The sequence below is a fragment of the Asterias rubens genome, chromosome 5 (genome assembly GCF_902459465.1).
Source record: "Asterias rubens chromosome 5, eAstRub1.3, whole genome shotgun sequence".
Classification (NCBI taxonomy): domain Eukaryota; kingdom Metazoa; phylum Echinodermata; class Asteroidea; order Forcipulatida; family Asteriidae; genus Asterias; species Asterias rubens.
In genome coordinates, this window is record NC_047066.1 from 10,928,024 (window position 1) to 10,944,660 (window position 16,637).

The following is a 16,637-nucleotide window of genomic DNA, read 5'->3' on the forward strand; positions in this document are numbered from 1 at the left end:
TGAACCTGGGCTTCTACCTGACATCTTTATGTTAAATAATTAAAGCAATCTTTGTAAAACTAGAGGATTAGAATAGCAAGGTGCGATTTTATATGACGATATAGGCTTTGTAATGTAAATCAGGATCATGCATAGTACTACAATATTGTTTTAGTACTACTATTTTTTTAATGCAGTTGAGCGTGTTACCGTTCTGAAATCCTGAAAATGGTTACACTTTTCAAGTGCCTTTCCTTACACTACCCATAACAAATATGGTCAGAGACGAACACGTTGCTACATTGTTGTCCAACAACAACACAATATCTTGTGTACAGGGCGTAATGACTGTTGTCAGTTATCTAAAAACGTTTTACGGTTTTTCCAATAACGCTTTAAAAGTATCTAAAATCACAATAATTACAAACAAATGTATGAATATTAATATGGCGAATCCTTAGAAAAACTAAAGCTCTAATGTAAATGCACTCAATGTATACTGGTAATATAACAGGTCCATAATACAGTTACTTGGACCTTCTATTAACATTCCTTCTGACTCTGATCACACAGCACCTGGTTTTCGGGAAGTTCATGTCTTTTTCTGCAAGATTGATTGATTAGTCCTTGCGGAAAAAAACGTCTGCTGCGTGATTTGTGGATTCGAATCCAACCCGAGAAAGCAAAAATATGAAAATAATTTGTTCAGTACGGATCCCCTGAAGGGGCAAGTACCAAATAGTATATGGAATTCGTATAAATATAGTTTTTAATTGGACAAACGAGGTCCCCTAAAATATAAAATAAAATCAAATTCACAAAAAACAGAGACCCAGACATACTATTGATATAATATACATAAAAAAAAAAAAAAAGAAAAAAAAAAAAAAATACAAACAAAGAAGATAAATGTTACTTAAAGGCACTGTACACGTTTGGAAATTATCAAAGACCAGTGTTCTCACTTGGTGTATCCAAACATAAGCATAAAAGAACAGCCTGTGAAAATGTGGGCTCAATCGGTCATCGAACTTGCGAGAAAACGAATTTGTGTGCTTTCAGATCGGAATCATAAAAGACTTCTAGTTCTAGCTAGAAGTCTTTTAATATTTTAGTGAGAGATTACCCATTTCTAAAAAATCTATGTGACTTCAGAGGGAGCCGTTTCTCACAATGTTTTTTACTATCAACAGCTCTCGAATGCTCGTTATTAAGTCAGTTTTAAAGTTAATATTGGTTTTGAGTAATTACCAAACGTGTACCTTCCCTTTAAAGGCAAATCATATTCTTCAAAATTGGAGATAAAAAAACCTGCGAAGACGTGTTTAAGAACACATAGTGTTTCAAGTCCATACTCATTGTGTTGATTCGAATAATGTTCTCAGGTTACACTGCGCATATATAGTTTTAAAACACATGAACAAGGAACTATTTGTGGTGTCCAATTCTACCAGCAATGAATATAACCAAGAAATTCTAGAACGTTCAATATAATGAAGTAAATTTGCAAACTCATTTGAAAAGGTTACACAAACACGGACCGGTTCCAAATAACCCAGCACCGTCTGCACTCTACATATTTGTTTTCTTCTCAAGGTCCCAAAAGGATGCATTTCGGGTCGAAGGATTTAGAGTTCCGTGAATAAATTGCCAAATACCAAACTTCAATTGAAAATCACTCACCCATTCTCTCTCTTGTACGGGGAGGCTTTTGTATATTTTAAACAACAACACGAAAATATTTTCGATTACTGTGTGTATGTGGAGTGCACATTAATCTATGAATTGAAGAGACTGTTAAGTGTTTGGCTTTTGACTTTTTGTAGACGTGTTAGAAAGAAGAAGAAAAAGTACCATACACATTTCACCTTCTTTTTATAGGCTTAGAGATTGTCGGGGTGGAAAATCCTATAAAAAGCCGGCCTTGTTTTTTTTTGAGGAGGTCATGCATAAATAGGCCTACCCATTATCAGAAAAAGTTGGAATTCAGACGTATAATCCTAAAAAATATGAACCCAATTTGTTTTACTGCGTATGGTTTGATTTCTTTGCATGAAGAACAATTCTTCAAATGTAGTGCTTTGATTTTTGTTTTGATGTTTTAAGAAAGTTTCTATTTATTTTATATTTCAACTTTCTCGTACTGATCAATACTTATGGAACCCTGTGTGATATTGCAACCATGTGTTATAGTTAACTGTTAACCTTAACGGAGTCATACAAATGAAACACATAATATGCCTTTTATAAATCACGTATCGGTTGGGTGTATTTTTTTTTCATTGTGTGTTTGTAATAGTGGTCTTCCATTTAATTTCTTAAAAAAGGAAAAACAGGTTGTCCGTTTGTTTATTTTATTTTATATACATAATATATTTCGTGCATTTTGAAGATTCAAAAATGTGTACTCTTTTTAGAAGTAAACTTAATGAGTATCAACAAACCACGATTAGATAGATTGACGTACTACTACTAATAATAGTATTGTTTTATAAGCAATTTTGAATAAGTTCTGCGTGTAGCTTTTACAGTGAATGATATATTGAGCCGTGAGAGTCTATAAGTATTAGTTTGCTTTGTTATACCTCCACGCTGCAACACAAATTGGAACTCCCAACTATTACGTAACATAAGTGATTACGCAATGGAGCTTTTCGCTTTTTTAGGAAAAGCGCTGGATAAGAGTATTCGAAATATTTGTTTTACTTTTACAATTAAAATTTGTTTATAGTCATATGATTCGATTTTCTAATTGATTGAAACATTTGAAATGACATTTTCGTTCAAGTAGGTCTTTAAAACTTTCCCCCTTTTGTTCGTAGTTCGTCTTAGCGCCAACCCTAGCACGACCACCTTCAAGGGCGTCATCATGCAGGCCCGCCAGGTCCTTGATGGTTCTGTCGTGGGTTCTTGGCAGCTATCAGACAGCAATTATCAGCACCTTGCATGCCCAGGAGATACCGATGGTCAAGGGACTATCACACACACAGACGGACAGCTCGTCAAGACACTGCCGGTAACATTCACTTGGAATGCTCCAGTTCAGCTAGTTGGTGATCTGGAATTTCAGTAAGTATGCTATAATTTGAAAACGACCAGAACACACAATCGTCATGTTGCAGGGACACAATTTTATTGAGATTAGAAGCACACAACCTTTTTGAAAAGAGAAAAGCCGTGTTCAGCAGAAATTAAATGAAGTTTACACAAGTTTTGAAGACGACTAGATCATACTTATCGAAACATTGTGTTAGCGTGAAAATTCATCTGTGTTAGTATTTAGATACAATTTGATTTAACTCTTAAAACGATGTGTTGTTATAAGCCACATGGCCAGATAGATCAAGCACACAAACCTGCTAAGCAAATGATTAGCTTGTGCAGAAAGCGCTCGCCCACCAAGTCGATTCGATACCATGGCCAAATGTGAGTTCGGGAATTCTCCCTCGGGGGAAAAATCAAACACTTTCGATCTCTGGCTTAGCCCCGTAGTCGTAATAGGTTGATGTGGCTGGATGTGACCTTGCACGCTCCTTCTCGAACACGCTGTAGCCACGTCCTTTGCAATTCAGGGTCGATTTCACCAAGTTAGGACTCGTCTTATCTCGAGTTAGGACGAGTAACTCGTCCTAACGTAGGATTAATCTTAAGGTCTGCATGCTACAGTGCAGGGTTGGGACTCGTCCTAAGTCCTAAGATTCGTCTTAAGTTAGGAAGAGTTTTGTGAAATCGACGGCTGCTCTTATAGCTGCGAGTAAGGATGTCAGCATCCCAAATCATAATTAGAAAAAGAGAACAGTTTTGCTCAACAGAAATAGGTTACCAGCCTAAAGCTTAAATTGTTGTGGCTGGTGACTCACTTATTTTATTTGCTTAGCAAAGAAATTTGTCAAGCAGTATTTTCGGATTAAACGTTCTTGTGAAATTGGGCACTGTTCTCAAAACCATCACAACTTTATAGAGACAGTTTTTATGTAGGTTTTTCCTGTGCCCAATCCCGTGGTTCTGCTTACAGTAAATTATGTGGCCTTAATAACACTTTATTGTTAAGGCTGTAAGCGTAGAAGTCCGCGGTAAGCAGAGCCAACAAATTGAACCCCGATGTGTCCGCAAGCATCACTTGTACAGACCAGAATCCAAGTTTTATAAACCAAACCTTGGTTGAAATGATTTTGAGATAGGACCTTTATTTATAAAAACTAAAATAAAAAAGAGAATGTACGTATAGGTTTTCTCGGTCAAATTCGGCAAATGAGCAGTCAATTTCATTTTCATGCATTCGAATTAAAACTGTTTTGTCTCTCCAGTTGTTTCTGCGTTTCAAATTCAGAATTCGGCCATTTAATTTCGTTTTGAGTCGAGTCAAATTCCTTTAGCACTCTGTTCAATTAAGCGTATCGTCATTCTTTTTCGTGACACACACGCCTCAAGAAGCGTCTGCGAATTTGAATGTTGCTTTGATGAATTGTTAAATTGAACGATGTTTTTGTTAATTCGAATAACGTAAAACTACATTTTGACTTGTCTTAAAACTAAATCGAATGACTCTTTTCATTAGCATTCAATTTCGTGCCAAATAGAATAAGCTGATGATTAAATTGGCTGCTCATTTTCCGAAATTGACCGAGAAAACCTATAATGATATCCAAACATTTCTGACGAAGATTTGCTTTGGAATGTTGATGCAATACGATGGTTGACATAACTAAGATGGCAGTGTGTCAAACATTGCATTAGTAACCCTAGTCCATGTTTATGTTGCTGCTTGTCACACAATTCAGCCCTTACACGTGCATTTATGGGCTAAAACGGAGAATTCTTCAAGGAATAATGTCTTGAATTTCGGCTATTAATCACACATTATTTTTTTCTGTAGGTTTTCGGTTGTCCAGGAATACGTAACGTATTGGACAAATATGAAGTCCTCCATCGGTAAGTTCGTTTTCTTCAGCCATGGTTAAAGATGTTGTGTCAGATTTTTGGCCGATTTGACCCAAAAATTGTTATTTAGAATTCAATAGGTATTTATTGATGGGGGTCGAGAAAGTTACAAGCTTTCATTTGAGCCATTGCTCGAAAAAGTCCGCCAATTATTAGTAGCAGTGAAAGTGCTCAAAGTTAGTTTTCGTCGGGATCCCGACGATATATCACGTGACCAATTCTTATGCGTTTTATAAGAAACGTTTAATTTTTTTTATCATGGTTCCTGACCATTAAAAGTAAAAGTTCAACTTGTTTTCGTTAGAGCGGGTGATACTCTTTGAAATACCATTCACTCAAAACAATCTATTTCTTAATGTTTGGGGCCAAAAATCTGACATAGCATCTATAAGCCCATTTTAGGTCCATTGTGGTGTTTGTGTACGACCTGTTTTTTACACATGGACAACTTTTCTTTCAGGTCTAGATTTATGAGAAAACTATGGTGAATCTAGTGATTGTCTTTGAAAAATGTATCTTTGATCAAAACTTTTTATTTATTTTGCTTTCCAGTTGCTCCAGCAGCAAACCCTTGCATTTCCAACCCATGTCAGAATGGGGCAACATGTTTACCAGGAACCAATAGCCATACCTGCGTTTGTGATGCAGGCTTTACTGGACTAAACTGTCAAAGTAAGTCATCTTTTAATTCCTGACCTGTTTTCGTAAACTATACGATTTTTTTTCCTTCTTTCAGTTCTCAACTTAAATTTATAAACTAATCTAGAATCTTGTACCATTCAAATTTTTTTTCAGTTCTAAACTGTTCCACTGTCTGCAATATTACATCATTCAAGTTTTGCTTCTATGTTTTGCTTTCCAGCTGCAAGCCCAACACCTCCTTGTTTTTCAAACCCATGTCTGAATGGGGCAACATGTTTGACTGGAACCAATAGCTATGTCTGTCAATGTGCTACAGGCTTCACTGGAACAAACTGTCAAAGTAAGTCATAATTTTCATTCCTCCTGTTTTTAAATGTGACACATTTTTCTTGCAGTTCTAAAGCTCTATGCCATCACTGCATAATAACATAATTCAAGTTTTGCTTTTTTGTTTTGCTTTCCAGCTGCAACAAGCCCAACACCTCCTTGTCTTTCAAACCCATGTCTGAACGGGGCAACATGTTTGACTGGAACCAGTAGCTATGTCTGTACATGCACTGCAGGCTTTACAGGAACAAACTGTCAAAGTAAATAATCTTTTAATTCCTCCTGATTTTTATATGTTACAATTTTGTCTTTCAATTCTAAACTTTCTGTAACATTGTCTGCAAAATAACATTATTAAAGTTTTTGCTTCTATCTTTTCCTTTCCAGCTGCAACAAGTCCAACACCTCCTTGTCTTTCAAACCCATGTCTGAATGGGGCAATATGTTTGACTGGAACCAATAGCTATGTCTGTCAATGTGCTACAGGCTTCACTGAAACAAACTGTCAAAGTAAGTCATAATTTTCATTCCTCTTGTTTTTAAATGTGACAAATTTTTCTTGCAGTTCTAAAGCTCTTGTGCCATCACTGCATAATAACATAATTCAAGTTTTGCTTCTATGTTTTGCTTTCCAGCTTCAAGTTCAACACCTCCGTGTCTTTCAAACCCATGTCTGAATGGGGCAACATGTTTGACCGGAACCAGTAGCTATGTCTGCACATGCACTGCAGGCTTTACAGGAACAAACTGTCAAAGTAAGTCATCTTTTCACTCCTGACTGTTTTAGTATGTGACACATTTTTCTATTAGTTATAAATGTTTTATGCCTTTGTCTGATGGCATCATTCAAGTTTTGCTTCTATCTTCTGCTTTTTAGCTTCAAGTCCAACACCTTGTCTTTCAAACCCATGTCTGAACGGAGCAACTTGCTCACCAGGAACCAATAGCTATACCTGTGTTTGTGATGCAGGTTTTACTGGAATAAACTGTCAAAGTAAGTCATATTTTCTGTCCTCCTGTTCTTATATATGACAAATTGTTTTTTTTTTTCAGTTCTGAACTTCTTGTGATTGTTTGCAATCTTACATCACTCAAGTTTTGCTTCCATCTTTTGCTTTCCAGCTGCAACAAGCCCAACACCTCCTTGTCTTTCAAACCCATGTCTAAATGGGGCAACATGTTTGACTGGAACCAATAGCTATGTCTGTACATGCACTGCAGGCTTTACAGGAACAAACTGTCAAAGTAAATAATCCTTTAATTCCTCCTGATTTTTATATGTTACAATTTTGTCTTTCAATTCTAAACTTTCTGTAACATTGTCTGCAATATAACATCATTAAAGTTTTTGCTTCTATCTTTTTCTTTCCAGCTGCAACAAGTCCAACACCTCCTTGTCTCTCAAACCCATGTCTGAATGGGGCAATATGTTTGACTGGAACCAATAGCTATGTCTGTCAATGTGCTACAGGCTTCACTGGAACAAACTGTCAAAGTAAGTCATAATTTTCATTCCTCTTGTTTTTAAATGTGACAAATTTTTCTTGCAGTTCTAAAGCTCTTGTGCCATCACTGCATAATAACATAATTCAAGTTTTGCTTCTATGTTTTGCTTTCCAGCTTCAAGTTCAACACCTCCGTGTCTTTCAAACCCATGTCTGAATGGGGCAACATGTTTGACCGGAACCAGTAGCTATGTCTGCACATGCACTGCAGGCTTTACAGGAACAAACTGTCAAAGTAAGTCATCTTTTCACTCCTGACTGTTTTAGTATGTGACAAATTTTTCTATCAGTTATAAATGTTTTATGCCTTTGTCTGATGGCATCATTCAAGTTTTGCTTCTATCTTCTGCTTTTTAGCTTCAAGTCCAACACCTTGTCTTTCAAACCCATGTCTGAACGGAGCAACTTGCTCACCAGGAACCAATAGCTATACCTGTGTTTGTGATGCAGGTTTTACTGGAATAAACTGTCAAAGTAAGTCATATTTTCTGTCCTCCTGTTCTTATATATGACAAATTGTTTTTTTTTTTCAGTTCTGAACTTCTTGTGATTGTTTGCAATCTTACATCACTCAAGTTTTGCTTCCATCTTTTGCTTTCCAGCTGCAACAAGCCCAACACCTCCTTGTCTTTCAAACCCATGTCTAAATGGGGCAACATGCTTAACTGGAACTAATAGCTATGTCTGTTCATGCACTGCAGGCTTTACAGGAACAAACTGTCAAAGTAAGTCATCGAATTCACAAAACATGCACTGTGATCCTTTGGCTTAAAGCCATTGGACACTTTCGGTAAACAGTATTGTCCAAAGGCCCACACTTCGTGTTTCACAACTGATATAAAAAATAACAAACCTGTGAAAATTTAGGCTCAATCGGTCATCGGAGTCTGAGAAAATAACGGGGGAAACCCACCCTTGTTTCCGCACGTTTCGCCGTGTCATGACATGTGTTTGAAATAAATCAGTAATTCTCGACAACGAGAATTGATAATTGTTTTAATGTTTTCTCGAAAAGTAAAGCATTTCATGGAATAATATTTCAAGAGAAGTCTTTCACCATTACCTTCTGTAAACCCTGTAAATTATGTGTAAATCTGTGAACTTTTTTTTTCTTTTCTGTTCCGAAAGTGTATAATGGTTTTAAATAATTTAAGCTGGTGAGGAAGATATCTTTTTAACACATTCTTGCTCGTCTTTAGATAAAGTTGCTCTTAAAAGCCATTGGACACTTTCGGTAAACAGTATTATCCAAAGGCCAACACTTAGTGTATCACAACTTATATATAAAATAACAAACCTGTGGAAATTTAGGCTCATATCGGTCATCGGAGTCGGGAGAAAATAACGGGAAACCCACCCTTGTTTCCGCACGTTTCTCTGTGTCCATGATATGTGTTTAATATAATCCGTAATTTTCGATGTCGAGAATTGATAATAATATTGTTTTAACGTTTTCTCAAAAAGTAAAGCATTTCATGGAATAATATTTCAAGAGAAGTCTTTTGCTATTACCTTCTGTAAACCCTGTAAATTTGTGATTTGTTTTTTTCTGTTCCGAAAGTGTATAATGGCTTTAAAGGCAGTGGACAAAGGCAGTAATTACTCCAAATAGTTATAAGCATAAAACTTTACTTGGTTACGAGTAATGGTGAGAGGTTGACAGTATAAAACATTGTGAGAAACGGATCCCTCTGAAGTAACATAGTTTTCGAGAAAGCAGTAATTTTCCACGAATTTGATTTCGAGACCTCAGACTTAGAATTTGAGGTCTCGTAATCAAGCATCTAAGAGCACACAGCTTCGTGTGACAAGGGTGTTTTTTCAACGTCAACGACCAATTGAGCTCAAATTTTCACAGAAATTTTATGCATAATGTAGGTTAAGATCCACCAAGTGAAAAGACTGGTATTTGATAAATACCAAAGTGTCCAGTGTCTTTAAAGACAGTGCCAAATGTATTACTCAGCCTAAAAATTAACACATCATCATCAATAATTGTGTCAAAGGCAGATAAGAGGTCGAGCAGGACTAACATAAGTGAAACATTTTGTTTCCTTTAGTCTAAACTTGGACACATGTAGCTGATACATTCATCCCTTGTTGTTGTCTGTTTGACTTTTATGCCACCAAGAAACTGTTTCTGTTGCTTTGCAGTTTCAAGTTCAACACCTCCTTGTCTTTCAAACCCATGTCTGAACGGGGCAATATGTTTGACTGGAACCACGAGCTATGTATGTCAATGTGCTACAGGCTTTTCTGGAACAAATTGTGAAAATAAGTAGTCCTCAAAGCTTAAAGAAGATTTGTTTTTCATATGTGAACAACACAATAAATTTGAAATCAAAATAAAGTTAATTTTGAAACGATATGCCGCCCCAAAAGCCACAAGGACATTACATCGTTATGAATAAAAGTGACATGTCTTGCTATCACTAATTTCAGGGATGTTCGTCTTGTTGTTCCTAAACCATGTTTAAGTTTCCCAGTCTTCAAGATGGTTTGGTGTGTTATTTAAAACTACAGAACTTGTCTTTTTCCTTTTGGAAACTTGAGAAACGAATACACACCTCAAGACCAAAGTGATCTTTTTGACTATTTTTTTTTTCGTAGATGTTATAATTCTTTCTAGGAGAGCAATAATGCTCAAATTGAAATGTTTAGTGGAGTGCAATGACGCCTGCGAGATGTTACTTGTCTCGCGAGAAAAAAAGAAAAAACGAAAAAGAAAAAAACAGAGCGAAGGACAAAAAATGAGTTAAATTGTGTTCATCAATAAAGTACAGTATAACAACAATTTGCTACACAGGGTGTCTAAAAAAGATAATGTTTACCAGCAAAAAGCATGGCATCATCTTAAAGGGAAGTTACACGTTTGGTCACTTACTCAAAACAAATTAGATTAACTTAAGAAATGACTTGGTAACGAGCATTGTAGAGCTTCTGATAGTAAAAAACATTGTGAGAAACGGCTCCCTCTAAAATAGCATAGATTTTGAGAAAGAGGTAATTTCTCAATAAAATAATAGAAGACTTCTAGTCAGAAGTATTTTATTCCTGTCTGAAAGCAAACAAATTCGTCCAACAAGGGTGTTTTTTTTTCTCCATTTTCTCCAACTCCGATGACCAATTGAGCTAAAATTTTCACAGCTTTGTTATTTTATGCATATGTTGAGATACACCAAGTGAGAACAATGGTCTTTTACAATTACCTATAGTGTATCTTCCCTTAAAAGCCGAAGCCTTGTGCTTTCCAATGAAACCTTGGGTTACATTCCAGGGTCATGCATCATGGAGCACCACTGTCTTGAAGTTGTGGTGCATAAATGCAGTTGGTTCACTTTTGAACCCAAGAAGTCATTCTTGGCCTTCAGATGGTGTGTAAACCTGTAGGTTGTCACAATGGTTCAGCTAACGCTTTGATGCACCCTGTAATACTTCTTGTTTTATTTTTTAACAAAGACATAAACTATATAAGTCAGGAATGATTCCTTGCTATGGCTGCTGAATGCACCGTAGCACCTTGTAAACTCATATAAGGTGCTACCCAACTGGGTCTCATAATCCATCTCTTCAATAATTTATTATATCTCTCTGAAAGTTTGTATAAACTCAGCGTCTTGTTTGTAGATACGTGCGCTATATAAGTTTTCAATATTATTATTATTATTATTATTATTATTATTATTATTATTATTATTATTATTATTATTATTATTATTATTATTATTATTATTATTATTATTATTATTATTATTATTATTATTATTATTATTATTATTATTATTATTATTATTATTATTATTATTATTATTATTATTATTATTATTATTATTATTATTATTATTATTATTATTATTATTATTATTATTATTATTATTATTATTATTATTATTATTATTATTATTATTATTATTATTATTATTATTATTATTATTATTATTATATTTTTTTCCCCATTTTAAGACTCTGGAAATGTATGCAGTTCCGGTCCGTGTTTGAATGGAGGTTTTTGTACTAATTCTGCTGCTGGGACGTATTCTTGTATCTGCCAATTTGGCTACTCTGGGGTCAGATGTGAAACACCAAACATAGGTAAGTTTTGGATCTTGAGAAACTTTGAGGCTATAGTGCTCATTTATGGTGTTTATTATTAATGCCTTGTTTATTCAATGTTGATGTGAACAAAGACAAACTTACTGGAGGGGAATTTGTACCTGTAGGCCCACTGGTCTACCAACTGAGCTATATTATTGCACATGTGTCAATATTATTATTAATATTTTTTTTAATAGGAAGCTCTGCCAGCACAGCTCTAGATGGTCCAGCTGGTTTGAGCATCGATTACGTTTCTAAGATTTTTTTTGTAAAAATCACTCTCATAATTTGTTTTATCTTTGTGTGTTTGTGTAGATCCTTGTCTGTCTAGCCCTTGTGTAAATGGACTGTGCCTAAAATCTTCTACATCATTCTCCTATGTATGTCTTTGTAATGCTGGTTACACTGGTGCAAGATGCGATACACCTACAGGTATTTTACAAACTGCAGTTACTTTCTTGTGTTATCATTGATATTAAAGTAAAAAAATAAAAATTCTTCTGCGCTTTGTTTTCATAGCAGTAACTGAAAGATATTTACAACATTCAACAAGATATGGTCTCATTTCATACTATCAGTGATTGTCCAAACGAGAAAGAAGATCAGTGAAGTCCTACTGGGTTTTTTTCTTCCTATTTTTCTTTTTTATATAATTTGTTTCTTCATCATTGTTTCATAAAAAAGAGTAAATCCATTAACATTAAGGTCACGCCCTGGTATTGATCTTAACAATAAATTGCGTACCCCCCCCCCCCCCAAAAAAAAAAAGCCTATGCCCGTTTCAACAAAAATATGCAACTTTATTACAAGATAGGATTTTAGATAAACATTTATAAATGGGAATAATAGTAAGCATCGTACGAAACGGTTGGATTTGTCTGAATTGCCCCCTATGGTCAGAATCAATCAAAAGTATATAAACAGATTGGAATCTCCAAAAATCGTTGGTGTTCGTTTGAATACTACCCTCATTACAGCCAGAGATGGGGTTGATATTCGCTGTCAACTAGCCAAAAATGGATGGATTCAAACAATCTTGATGAAAATATTGTTTTTTTTTTCTCCATAAGTAGGCTTTGTACTCCGATAAAACTTTTACAGGCGACTTTGATTGTATCTTTCTTGAGAATTTCTTTCTTTAAACCATCTTTTTCACTTTGACAAAAACAGTTTATGATCCTTTATTAAAGTAATGGTAATTCTAACATTTTGACTTAATATGAACATTTCTGTGCAAATACTTTTTCAAACTCTCTGATACAGCTGGAGCTTGTAGTTCCAATCCCTGTTTGAACGGAGGTACCTGTGTGACCTCCAGTCCTACCTCCTATACATGTCTCTGCCTTCCTGGGTATTCAGGGACCACATGTCAAATACAATCTGCAGGTAAGTGCCATCTTTGAGAGAGAACATTAGAGCGAAATCATCTCTGAAGTTCAGGTCAAATGCTTATTTGTTTTGCACTATACGAACAGCAGCTGAAGAGGTATAGGTTTTTGTCTTATTCTATTTCTTGTAATAATATTAAACCTTTTGAACAGGCAATTCTTTAAAAAAAAGTAAAAAATAAAAATAAAAACCACCTTTCAGCTTTCATCACTTCTTAGGTTACTTGCTGCATGGATTTAGATCAACCCTAAACTTTGTACTTAACCACCCCGAAGGCCCAATCGTGTTACAGCTGCCGGCGGGGAGGAGGTCATGGTTTTGTGGAGCCCCTCCTCTCAGAACCATTGCTCAGAACTCTTGACCCTATCCCTCCCTGAAGTGCACAAACAACGGTTTGATACATCAATAGCCGGACCCCCTGCCAAAAGAAAGATCATAAATAAAACAATACAAAAGCTTTTTACAGCTTGCCTACCTTGAATGAAATTATGTAGTTATTGCGTTAGGGCTGAGTAAAGAGAAACTAGTTAAAATTAGTCCAGTAGATCTGCTAGCAGTTTATCTTTTCTCTTTTCTGTAGATCCTTGTCTTTCTAGCCCTTGTGTAAATGGAAGATGCTTGAGATCGTCGTCAACTTATTCATTTGTGTGTTTGTGCAATGATGGTTACATAGGTGACAGATGTGGCACCCTATTAGGTATATTATGTGGAAGTGTTTGTTCTGTAAAGTTTTGGGGTTTTGTAAATTAACAGTTTTGTAAAAAAAAAACCACTATGTTTTAAAGGCAGTTGACACTATTGGTTATTTCTCAAAATAATTGTTGGCATAAAAACCTTACTTGGTAGCGAGTACTGGGGAGCTGTTAGTAGTGTGTATTGAAACCACACAACTTCGTTTGACAAGTGTGTTTTTTCCTTCATTATTATCTCGCAACTTTGACGACAAATTGAGCTCAAATTTTCACAGGTTTGTTATTTTATACATATGTTGAGATACACCAAGTGAGAAGACTGGTGTTAGACAACTACCAATAATGTCCAGTGTCTTTAATATATATCAAACTTGGAATTTAAAACTGTAAATCAAAAGGTTTTTGGGGATTTAATTTAATCAATCTGAAAATAGCCCCCCCCCCCCAAGAAAAAAAAGTGTTTTCTTCTTTCTCTTAGTCTTATTTTGTCTTTTTCTTTTTTTTGCAGAAAAGGATTTTTTTCTTTCAAAAGGAGCTATTTATAGTTAAAAATAACAATTACTCCCGACTTTGCCTTGCTGATCTGTAGATCACCCCCTCCCCAGTGTGCACTTTAACCATACTGAAAATATGTTGTTTCAACAGCAGGGAAGGAGGGCGGGGGTGGGGAGCCCCTTCTGTTTTAAAAGAAATAAAATTGCCTAGTTATTATGCCTCTGCGGAGTATGGAAAACTCCTACGCTTAGAATAGCAGCAATTTAGTTTTTTAAAAGAGCAGCACAGGTGAGATAACATTAGCCTTACTTGTAGATGTGCTAGAAGTTTCTCTTTTCTCTTTTCTGTAGATCCTTGTCTTTCTAGCCCTTGTGTAAATGGAAGATGCTTGAGATCGTCGTCAACTTATTAATTTTTTTGCTCTTGTGATGACGGGTTCCAGGGTGAAAGATGTGACGTTCTTAGAGGTATACTTGAATGGGTTCGTTCTGTAATGTATAGAGCTCTTGGATGTGACGTCACACGCTCAAAAAGCACCCACACTCGGGTCCAAAAGCACCGACACTGGGGTCAAAAAGCACCTTCACTGGGTTCAAAAGAGGCAAATGATTGGACGAATTGATCGTTGTGCGTGAAAACGGGCGTGTCAGTGTAGTAGCGTTTCGCGCTATGCAAGGTGTCTATTTGTTTTTTTTTAAACCAACAGTTACAATGTTTATCTAATTTAAAATGTTTTTATTATTATTTTTATTTCGGGGGGGGGGGGGTCGGTTATAATAGTTTTCTTGTGAGACAGTTCAAAATTGAAAAATCGTGTCTGGCAACTGGAAACAAAAAAGGTTTGCAACATTTCGGGATAACGATCTAAAATTTCCTCCATTTGAGACTTGGCAAAGACTTGCATACAACTATAGTTTTTAAAGAATATTAATATATATATATTTTTTTTAATAGAAAATCTTGACAATATCAATTTTTTTTATTTGCATAGTCAGTATCTTCTGCAAAAGGCTTTCTTTCTGACGTGCATTTGTTTCTCTAGACTGTAAAGCAGACTGTAGAAATGTAAATGCGCGCATGTGCCTCCTTTGGATATTTAAGTTTACATTATTTTGCATTAGAATTCGTAAAAATATATAAGCATGTGCTTCTTAGAGCAACAAAGTAGTATTAGTCGAGTGTTTTTTTGTTTCTTACTTTTCTGTAGATCCTTGTCTGTCTAGCCCTTGTGTATCTGGCGTGTGCTTGAAATCCTCGACATCATTCTCATACGAATGTCTTTGTAATAATGATTACACTGGCACAAGGTGTGAGATACCACCAGGTACAACATGTGTTTATATATTTTCTTAAAGCCGCCATCTTTGATGTTGAACAATGGAAACTCTTGACCAATGATAGCTCTTAACGGGAAGGTACACGTTTGGTTGTTTTCATAACAGTAACTGAAAGATATTTACAAAATTCAACAAGATATGGTCTCGTTTCAAACTATCAGTGATTGTCCAAAAGAGAAAGAAGATCAGTGAAGTCCTACTGGGTTTTTTTCTTCCTATTTTTCTTTTTTATATAATTTGTTTCTTCATCATTGTTTCATAAAAAAGAGTAAATCCATTAACATTAAGGTCACGCCCTGGTATTGATCTTAACAATAAATTGCGTACCCCCCCCCAAAAAAAAAAAAAAAAAAATATGCCCGTTTCAACAAAAATATGCAACTTTATTACAAGATAGGATTTTAGATAAACATTTATAAATGGGAATAATAGTAAGCATCGTACGAAACGGTTAGATTTGTCTGAATTGCCCCCTATGGTCAGAATCAATCAAAAGTATATAAACAGATTGGAATCTCCAAAAATCGTTGGTGTTGGTTTGAATACTACCCTCATCACAGCCAGAGATGGGGTTGATATTCGCTGTCAACTAGCCAAAAATGGATGGATTCAAACAATCTTGATGAAAATATTGCTTTTTTTTCTCAATAAGTAGGCTTTGTACTCCGATAAAACTTTTACAGGCGACTTTGATTGTACCTTTCTTGAGAATTTCTTTCTTTAAACCATCTTTTTCACTTTGACAAAAACAGTTTATGATCCTTTATTAAAACAATGGTAATTCTAACATTTTGACTTAATATGAACATTTCTGTGCAAATACTTTTTCAAACTCTCTGATACAGCTGGAGCTTGTAGTTCCAATCCCTGTTTGAACGGAGGTACCTGTGTGACCTCCAGTTCTACATCCTATACATGTCTCTGCCTTCCTGGGTATTCAGGGACCACATGTCAAATACAACCTGCAGGTAAGTGCCATCTTGGAGAGAGAACATTAGAGCGAAATCATCTCTGAAGTTCAGGTCAAATGCTTATTTGTTTTGCACTATACGAACAGCAGCTGAAGAGGTATAGGTTTTTGTCTTATTCTATTTCTTGTAAAAATAATAAACCTTTTGAACAGGCAATTCTTAAAAAAAAGTAAAAAATAAAAACAAAAACCACCTTTCAGCTTTCATCACTTCTTAGGTTACTTGCTGCATGGATTTAGATCAACCCTAAACGTTGTACTTAAC

At 35.5% G+C, this 16,637-nt stretch overlaps 1 protein-coding gene across 1 annotated transcript in view; it reads left to right on the forward strand.

Moving 5' to 3' along the window:
* The window catches only part of LOC117290151 (neurogenic locus notch homolog protein 1-like), a 47,425-nt gene that overhangs the window by 28,110 nt on the left and 2,678 nt on the right, over positions 1-16,637 (forward strand). Inside the window, exons 11-27 of the mRNA XM_033771405.1 lie at positions 2,802-3,048; positions 4,856-4,911; positions 5,473-5,592; positions 5,783-5,902; positions 6,027-6,149; positions 6,767-6,883; positions 7,012-7,134; positions 7,262-7,384; positions 7,510-7,629; positions 7,752-7,868; positions 7,997-8,119; positions 11,358-11,486; positions 11,805-11,921; positions 12,753-12,875; positions 13,459-13,575; positions 15,273-15,389; positions 16,248-16,370. Coding sequence (XP_033627296.1) covers positions 2,802-3,048; positions 4,856-4,911; positions 5,473-5,592; positions 5,783-5,902; positions 6,027-6,149; positions 6,767-6,883; positions 7,012-7,134; positions 7,262-7,384; positions 7,510-7,629; positions 7,752-7,868; positions 7,997-8,119; positions 11,358-11,486; positions 11,805-11,921; positions 12,753-12,875; positions 13,459-13,575; positions 15,273-15,389; positions 16,248-16,370 — 2,115 coding nt within the window. The remainder of the gene's footprint in view (positions 1-2,801; positions 3,049-4,855; positions 4,912-5,472; positions 5,593-5,782; positions 5,903-6,026; positions 6,150-6,766; positions 6,884-7,011; positions 7,135-7,261; positions 7,385-7,509; positions 7,630-7,751; positions 7,869-7,996; positions 8,120-11,357; positions 11,487-11,804; positions 11,922-12,752; positions 12,876-13,458; positions 13,576-15,272; positions 15,390-16,247; positions 16,371-16,637) is intronic.